This window comes from Grus americana, chromosome 2 (assembly GCF_028858705.1).
Source record: "Grus americana isolate bGruAme1 chromosome 2, bGruAme1.mat, whole genome shotgun sequence".
NCBI classification, from domain to species: Eukaryota; Metazoa; Chordata; class Aves; order Gruiformes; family Gruidae; genus Grus; species Grus americana.
The window spans coordinates 149,044,763-149,054,249 of NC_072853.1; the positions used below are offsets into that span (position 1 = coordinate 149,044,763).

General features: G+C 40.6%; 1 protein-coding gene across 1 annotated transcript in view; it reads left to right on the forward strand.

Annotated features, from left to right (window-relative positions):
* SPAG6 (sperm associated antigen 6) overlaps positions 1–6,614 on the forward strand; it is a 39,196-nt gene extending 32,582 nt beyond the window's left edge. The window contains exon 11 of the mRNA XM_054817913.1: positions 1,502–6,614. Coding sequence (XP_054673888.1) covers positions 1,502–1,568 — 67 coding nt within the window. The 3' untranslated portion in view covers positions 1,569–6,614. The remainder of the gene's footprint in view (positions 1–1,501) is intronic.
* Positions 6,615–9,487: the final 2,873 nt, after the last annotated feature.

Genomic DNA, 9,487 nt, shown 5'->3' on the forward strand with positions numbered 1-9,487 from the left:
TCCTAAATTGTAATAATGAGAGAAATGCCCTCCTAGATTCTAGATATCCATTTACCAGTCCTTCACTCCATCAACACATCAAAAGGATGTTGTACTCGTGCACTCCCTCTACAGGCTCTGAAAATCTGCATCATCAATTTTAATTATAGCAACAGAGTTCTTCAGCTAATAGTAGCTACAAACTAAGTCACGCAAAATGAAGCCCTGTTTGTCTCCACAAGGAAAAGCTGGTGGCTGTCAAATGAGTAAAGCAAAATCATAAAGAAACTTTATTCTGCAACTACAAATACTAATACTTCAGAGGGAAAGAGGACATTTTCTTAACGCTTTTCTGGATATAATTAATGTTTCTTTGTTACGGCTATTGTTTTCCCTGTAAATGAAACAAGGTTACTCATGTAGGCTAGGATGTAATAAAGAAAAGGGCCCCTTCGAGCATCTCCTGCTTGCCTCTTTGTGCTACTGCCTGATGTTGGTTCTGCTGCCTGAGGCACAGCTGCTGTGATAGACTCCAGTTCTGGGTTTGTCCTGGAGACCTGTTATTTTAGGCTGTTTGCAGACTGAGTATAATAATGCATTGAAAAGTTAGCTTTATAATCAGAGAACAAATGGGAGTTTTAAAAAGAGTTACATTATGCAGAAATCATCCAGAAAATGAAAATCAACAAGGTAAATGGATCTTCCATCAGTGTGAAAACATTGGGGATTTCTACTTGAATACATTTTAGGCATGCATTACATGGAAGTGTGTTCTTCTCTCTTTATAGTTAAAGCTTCCAGGGCTCAGAGACAATTTACATGCCTGCAAACCCAGAAATGTACTGAGATGTATGTTTTTAGAGTAACACAGTAATATTCTTAACCTGGAAAACAAGAACTAAATACAGCTTTGGTGATGCTTGCGTATTGGAAGCATGTAGTTTGTCTGTTGTGGAAAACTAACTGAATGACAGCAGGACAATAATGGCACCAGAGTCCTACTCTAATGAAAACCTTTTGGATAATCTCCGTCCTTGAGTTGGCATTAGAGACAGAAGGTCATTGTGATAATTTTTTTTGTTCCAGAATCAATGTCTCTCGCACTGATGGAGACTTCACGTTAGCTTTGGGGTGTGTGCTTGTGTTTCACGAACAGCAGTAGACTATTGTCGTCTGGCAGCCTATGGTTCTGTGTAAACTCAGGCCGTAATTTCAAAAGAAGTTAACATCTACATTTCTCAGTAAAGACAATGCTTATGGCTGCTGAACTTATCTCAAAACTAGCCACTTACCTACATGCCCTAAAAGAAGCTAAACATGTTTTTGAAAACCTGACTTCCAAGTATAACGTAAGTTGAAAAGCAGGCTCTTAAAACATTGTAGGGGAATAATTGTAGAATTCCTTGACCAGTGTTTAATGCTAGGATTTTTTCATGATCAATATAAATATGAGTAGTGTTTCATTACTTAGCACAGAACATGCCTTGTAGTCTAATGCACAAACAAAATGTTTCTCTTTCAGGTATTATTCCCCTGGATATTCTGAGATACTTCTGGAAAGACTGGAAAATTACCATCCAGTTTTGTAAACTTCAAATTTTTATTAGAGCTGTATTTCACATTTATGCCTTTATGACTGTAATACAAATACAGCTGTTGAAACTCTTGTTTAGTTCTGAAATCTCCTTCTACTGTTTGAACTACTGAAAGTGCTCAGCAATTCCAGCAAGCTATATTTTGTTCTTTATAAACTTGTTTGTTGCTAAGTTTTTGTTCCCTTTTGTTTTTCTCTAACATTACTACCAGATATTGCAGCATATATGAATGGAATTTCATGCAGGGGTGATGATTTATCACAGAAGCTTTTTTAGAATCAGTCATTTCCTTTTCCTTCCACAAGAAAGGTTTGTTATTATCTCATTCAAATTTTAGCCTTCTCAATACTATAACCATTTTCCCCTTTTGCCTTTGCATATTGTTTAGAGCTTCCCAAGCTTGATGAGGGGGAAAAAGCTGGCCCCTGTGCTTTTTCTAATTATGGAATCCATTCTGCACTGAGATATCTCCTACTTCTACCTCTCAGAAAGTAAAGTGATGTGATTTTGCAGCTCCAAACATGTTAGTAGCTGCTAAAGAAACAATCAGATCTGATGATGATAAAAGGGCTGAATTTTGCATGATATGATAGTGTGGTGGTCCTGACATGGTAAATAACACATCTTCTGCAAAAGTCCTCCTAATTAAGGCAGGATTCACTGTGGAGGGGAAGGAGCAATACACTGTTTGGTGTACGCATCATTGTTCCTCCTGGAAAGGACAGAGTGAACTGAGAACTAACATGGGCACATGGAAGGAGTGCCCATGGAAGGCAGTCTGGGAGGTTTGGCTCCATTTGGTTCAGCAGCATATTTGTGTGGCTCAGAAGAGAGGAGAATTGCGTGGCTGCAGGAACACTGTTAGCAAAGTTCTGAGCACATTCAGAGGAAACCTGAAGATACTTGAGTCCCACTGGAGAGATGGGACTAAGGCTGCTCAGTACTTACTCTTCAAGAGTTGAAATTGCTGGAGAATTGAGTTGAAACACACTTGGAACTTAGTCTTGAAGTTGCAGATCACATCGACATGGAGGTTATTGGAGGTGTGAGCTCTTGCCTGACTGTAGACCATCCTGGAAGTATTTTTGCCCTCTTATGTAGAGTGAAATTATATTCTGCTTACTCCTCTGGTGTACTGTAGCAGCAGGGAGCAGCATACAACCCTATAGTATTCCCTAATATGTAATTGTCATTTACCATTTTTTGTTCTACTAACCATTTTTCTTTTCCTTGTATGCAGCAATTTTTTGTGTTATGGTGGGGTTTTTTTGTTGTGGTGGGGTTTTTTGTGTTTTTGTTTTTTTTTTTTTTCCAAAGAGTAATAAACAGTGTTTCTGGAACAGGATGTTGAAATACTGGCAGCCACAAGGAAAGACAATATTTGAAAACCCCCGCAGGAGAGAAACTTGTCTACTTTCTTAAACATATTAACTGAATGAGTTTATAAAACAGGGATAGCCTCTTCTATTACTTGTAAAACAGGAGCAAAGACTTATTGCAGTTGGAAATGATTTAGAGTGGCTTTTCTCTGCCAAATTCCAAATGACTATTTTCCTTTATTCTTGTCAGCATATTTTTCAACAGTTCACAAGAACATTGATGGGCTATCTTGTGTTAAGGTTTAATTCTACAGAGGGCTGTGCTCTCGCTGTGAGGTACTTGGTGCTCTCAGGCTCTGCTCTTCAGGAGGAGCAGGGGATGCACAGTACCCTCCTGTACGGAGCCTAACTGAGATGGAAACTGTTCGTGTCATGAATGCTGGTACAGAAACCACACCAGCTGGGTTCTTTCCTTAGCCCACATCAGAGTGAAAATTCTTGGAACTGATTAGCTTCTACCAAATGCCTTTTTGTTTTTGGTGTTTATATCCTGACATTATTAATACTAGGACACTAGTGGAAAAACATTAGGTCTATTAAAAAGATTGTTGTAATACTCAATAATTCTATCAAATGCATTATGGATATTTAAAAATCAAATCTTGTACAATCTCTAAAAGAAAATGTAATGGAAGGGCTTCCAGACAGTCTTGAAGGATCTGAAGCCTTTATTTTCCCTAACGGAACAGAAATGGTGCAGAGGGCTGAATGCGGTTGCAGTGCAGACAGGAGGCAGGGTAGGCATAGACCTGTGTGCCCATAGCTGCATCAGGTGCTTGGGAGCACACCCACACCGCACAATGCTAATGTATATGTTTTGTGCAGAGAGAGCAAAGAGGCTTCAGTCCCCTGACAAATGTGCTCCCGCTGTGTCACACTGTGCTACACTGTAAGGATTCCACAGGGTTAAATTTCAGTGCCTAAACAATTTGTTCACAGTCTTTTCACAGTCTTTTTCTGATTCCTGACAAAGGAAATGATTGCACAAGGCAAACCTTCAAAGCGATCTGATTGTGCAGAGCACAATCTAAATCAGACCTAGCATAAATATACCTTTACACCAGCTAGGCAGTTCTGTCCTAGGCCAGCGGCTGTTTGGCCTCTAGTCACAGGACTTTTCTGGACGATGCCACATGCTGTTAGGCCGTGGCCGTGCAAAGTCGGAGCTCTCCCGCATACTTTGAGACCCCCTCAGCTCTCCTTTGCTGGCAGGCTGCTTCCCTGCATTGTACGTGCACCCTGTGGCTGGAGGCTTCCCTGGAGGTACATGTCTGCACAAGGCACATCTAGCCCTTTACAGTAGAATTATCGCTGATTTGTATTTTAAGCTTATGTTACTAGGGCAAGAGTTGCTTTTTTCACAAGCTCTGATGTACAGCCTTTCTATTCCATCCTCTCCTTTGGCTTAAGTCATCATCTAAAACTATATTAATGTTTGTAATTGCTACTCTGGCAGGCTTCAAGTGTGTATCATTTGTCTCAGTTTCGTAGAATAAAATGTAGATTTGCATTTTAATTCATTCTGTAAATGCTGTTTTCATGCTAGTTTGTGCCTGTGATGCTAGAGAAGATGAAGAACAGGCTCATTTTGCAGCTCGGGCCTGACACCACCTTTGGATGTTTGTCTCGGCTTACCACTCAACAGTGCCTACTTCTGAGCTTAGGACACACAAGCATTTCAAGTAAGAGTCCCTCTCACAGAGGTGGCTTATTAAGACACACAAAGAAAATGAAGCCAGTGCTTTGGCAGAAATAAATGTAAGCAGAGACAGCCCCTAAATCATTTTGCCAGTTCCTTTGACTGTAGCATTGGGACTTTTCAACCCAAGTCTTTAAAGATCTTCTCTGGGGGCCCGAGCCATGATTTTTGTCTACATCACTACAGCTATTATTACATCTACAGATGTAAACCAGGGCCTTGAAAGAACATGTGGATGTGTAAAACTTGACCATATTTCATTCAGTGGATGGATTAACTGGCCTACAAAAGCCCCATTCTTTATCTGAATGACTGGAAACCAAGAGGATCTGAAAAGGGGAAATTGAAGGAGTTCAACTCTTGTGCATGTAATATGTTCTGCATTTCCAGAGGGATTTACCAAGGGATTGCTTTGTCTCATCTGAAGTGATCAATCTGCTGGAGATCTGCATCTTAACAAATGAACAAAATGTTGAAGGAGCTGAATGGAACTGGTGAAGGAAGAAACGAATCTCATTTTGTGAAGTAGAGCACAAAGTTACTGTAATTAGGAAGTGGATGGAGTGTGGGTAGATCCTCAGTGTTCTTGATTTGGTCTAGGGGGTTGTGAATTAGCTTGGCCAAAAGGGAGTTTTAGACATGGAGGATGCTGTGGGATAGCCTTTAGCTTCTGGTGTAAATTGGAGTCCTCTGATTTCTGGGGATGTAGGGGTGGCTGGCTGTTGTCCCTTCAGGTGAGGAATCTGTGAAAGCATGCTTGCCTCAGTATCTTTCCTAATGGCTGCTTGGTGTCCAGTACCTTGGTTGTTAGAGTTTTAGATCTCACTATGTGACCAGGGTAGAAGGGAAATATGGAGTAGCACTAGATTGCAAAGCCGGTGGTTCCACTTCCTGCACTGACATAGGATTGCTTTTATGGTCTTGGATAATTATTACAAATCCCTATGTATCATCATCTTCAGCTGTGAAGTATCTGTTATACTCCTTTGTTAACTTGCAGAAGTGCTGGGAAAATTAAACTCAGATGAGAGGTCGATGCAGCAGAACTTAAGTTCTTTATAAGTAATACCATATTCAGCAAGGAATATTGTACAAGAACCTACAAAAATTTACCTAAGACATCTTTGAGATACTGATTTTTACAATTTGAGTCAAACTAAAAGCCGGTGGATTTTGTGAGTTTCCTCATCTGACACAATTTGAAGGGATCTTGGAGAAAGAGGAAATTACAATGTCTCTCATGACTATACTAAAACTATTGATGTCATTTTTGTATAATACCTAACTATTAATATTGATGCTACTGTGCTGTATTCTGCAGTCAGGTCTATAATTTAGCTAGTGAAAATACTAATTATGTTATTCCCGCTGTACTGTATTTCTAGATACTGTACAAAAGATTGAATTAGAAAATACATATAAGCAATACTAAAGCATATTTTGATGATGAGAATGCCTTTTAAGCCAGGAAACGGTATTGTGCTGCCTTTCACAAGAAGTTACTCTTACTTGGGTTAAACACGTTTCGTAGTTGTTTGTGTTCCCTCCCCAGCCAGAGGTCCGATCACAAGCCTCGCTGAGTGCTCAGCGAAGTGCTGAGGACCATGACCTGCTGTCTGTAGAAGAAACCGGTTGTGCTCACTATTGTGCATCAGCAAGCTATGGAAGGGAACATTGCGAGTGTCCTAATGTCCTCGCCTTAACAGAATTCCACAGAGATTTTGAAGGCTTGCTTTTTCTCTGTAAAAACACTCTTGCTCCTACTAGTTCTTACCTCCACACTGAGTTAAAGAATAGGTACCCATATTAACTTTAACTATTCTGTATTTTGTTCCTTTTATACCAAAAATTAAATTTTGAGGGAGGAAAGTGTGTTAGTGTCTTTCTTTAAAACAAAGTTCTTGATTACTTTTTGTGTCAAAACCAGCAACAAAACTCTTCATAATCTTGTGACAAGATCTGTGCACTTTGCTCTCAAGTAAAGTTTTGTCTTCACTGATACAGACTAGTGATGCGTTTTATCCCCGTTGTCCTGTTTATAATTAGGTCTGAGGGCCTCTGTACGTGTTCACCTTTCAATATTAGGTCAGTGTTCAAGCCATTATCAACCTAAAAGGTTGGGTTACTACCAAGATTCAGCCTTTGGTGCCCCACAATGCCATAAATTATATTACAATCTATTGTTAAAAATGAATAATATGCAACATGGAGGTCTGATAGAATCATGTTAATGAGAACACTGAAGCTTCATTGACTTGCGATATCATTAGAGCTCTGAGACAGGTTTATAGCCTTGTGCAAAGTATATTTGTGTTGGTGTAGACACAGTATTTATTTGGTAACACCCAGCCAAATGTTTCCTTACTAAATTAAAATAAATGCTGGTTAGTTCAATGAGCTACAAAGATATATAGCGTAATTTCAGGTTCTCAAGTCACAGAAAATAAGCCCCAACAATGGAAATCAGTAGAGGATCAAAAATGATGGATATACCAGAGTGAATATGAACAAAGAGGGAAGGGAGTTTACTGAGTTGGGCAAAGTTAATTTTTTGTGACTCAAGCAATGTATAAAATTTGGAAAGAACAGCTCCCATTTTTAGTCTGCACTGATCTTTATACAACCCTCCCTGTACACATATACATACACACTTGCAAGCGTGGTCAACGAAAATGTAATTGTAATTACGTCTGTCTTTGCTTTCACAAGACTTGTCTCTGTAAAGCACCATCAGTGGCTGGAGGAGAGCAGGTCATTGGCAGGTCCTCTGCTCACTAATGGAGCTTTATGGACTAATTTCCGTTAAGGTTAGCAGCGCCCACCTAATTTCCATTGCAGTGAGAATCAGGCACTGGGTCTGCATCACCTGCACTCCTTTGTGCTCTGAACAGTTCTGCTTCTTGCTGAAAACAAAGCAGAAGTGATAAAATTACTTTCTTTTTTTCTTCCCCATCAGTGCTTCAAATGAGGAAATGGTACGAAAATCTTTCTAGAACTTTTGGGGAATGGCTCATGCTCTGTGTTGGAGGCGGAATTCCCAGCTGTGCAGGGCATGAGATGCAAGGGGGGAATTAGAAGAGTCAGTAAGATATTGGTGTTGCAGCTGTTACCTTCTGTGGGAAATGAATATGTAAGGAAGCTTCAAGTTTCCTGTCTCCTTTCATGAGTGATACCTCCTTGCTTTAGTCATCTCTGAGTTTGGTTGTGGGGCTTGTCGTCTCTGCCTCCTGCCTTGGGGCCAGGCAGTTGCATCAGTCGGTGACAGAGTGGCAGTGCGGCTGATCCTAGCGCTGGATCACGATTCCTGCAGGCGTTCTTGGTTTATGGGAACATAAAGGAGGGTAACTCCAGCAATTCTGTAAGCTGTTTAACAATATGAAACTTTCTTGCTTTCAGTCACTGCAAAGCAAACCCTACGCCAGCTTCTCTGTGAAGACCTGCAAGGGCTTGGAGCACACAGAGACAGGGAAATTTGGCAGTGGGAGGCTGGGCAGGGTTCGAGGAGGCCTTGTGGCTGTGCTGCTGTGTGCCACCGCAGCCAGAAGGATGGAGCTGAAATCAGTCGGTCCTTAATTGCATGGGTTAAGAGCCCACCTTGCCCTGGAAAAAGCAGAGTACAGCATAGATCCGTAGGGCTGAGAAGAATTATAGGTGCCTCTCCCCTCCTCCATCCCATGTCCGTTCAGCAGCAGGACTCCAACCATACCTGGTTGGGTCTGGCACAGGGAGGACCTGCACCTCCTCAGGGTGCCCAGGGGTGGGGTTCATTAGTGCTTTGGAGTTGAAAACTGCTACGAGTCCTAAGTGTTGTTACTGTTTACTGATGTGATCAATGTGTAGCTGACCTTAATTAATTTTCTTGTGGTAATTCCCTTGGTTAAAGCAAAGCAAATGAGCTATTTTGATGAGAGTGTTACAAGAAGCTGCCATTTCAGAAGCTATAGCTATGCCTGCGATACATCGCCCTATCCGACAGCAAGGGTGTGAAACTTGGCTTTCTCTCTGAGGCGTGGAGCTGCACTTCAGACCATGTCCCATCTGTATGAATTTTTTTATATCAGGCATGACCTACTAGTTACAAAATCTGTTAAAATTTTGGCATTGACTGGAATTACCGTGAGGTCATAAATCATTATTTTAGGCCTACCCTTTCCCCCTCCAAGTGTTTTTTAAAATCCTGGTTTTGTGTTTATGCTAGTGTAGTTGTGCAATGGGAATGTTTGGTAAAATTTCTGTTTAATTTACAATAGAAGAATGGTTTAGCAGCTGTTTTATAGCAGTTTAACTACTCTGACCTAAATGGCTGTTCTTAAGAGATTAAAAACTAATTGAAAAGGTGAAAAAGTCCAGGACTATCCTCTCTTTTTTTGCATTTTATGTGTTTCTTTTTTAAAACATCTTTGAAACTGCTTTATAAGCAATTTGAGTTCCTCTGCATAATATAGATGAGAGAAGAAAGAATGCCAGTTTACTGGGACTTTTCTCTGACCACCTGAGAAAAATGAGTTTTTCATCCTCTTGAACATCATCTGGAGTTATAATAAAATGTGCTCTCAGCTGGATTCCTTCTGTGTGAAAATAGACAGAACTACATCATCGCACACCTAAAGGAAGGACACAGAACTACAAAAGCAATCTGAAATCTGGATTTTTTTTCTGGTCCTCGGAGACCACAAGTAATTTTCTGTAATCTTAATGAAAATTACTTGAAGGAGGGATATACCTCCCCCTTCCCCTCAACCTGAGTAGTCCAAAGGACTAGAGCTGGAGATCCTTTTACACACAGCTAAGTTGCCAGTCAGGATCATAGGTATGGCTAGGGGTTTTTGCACTGT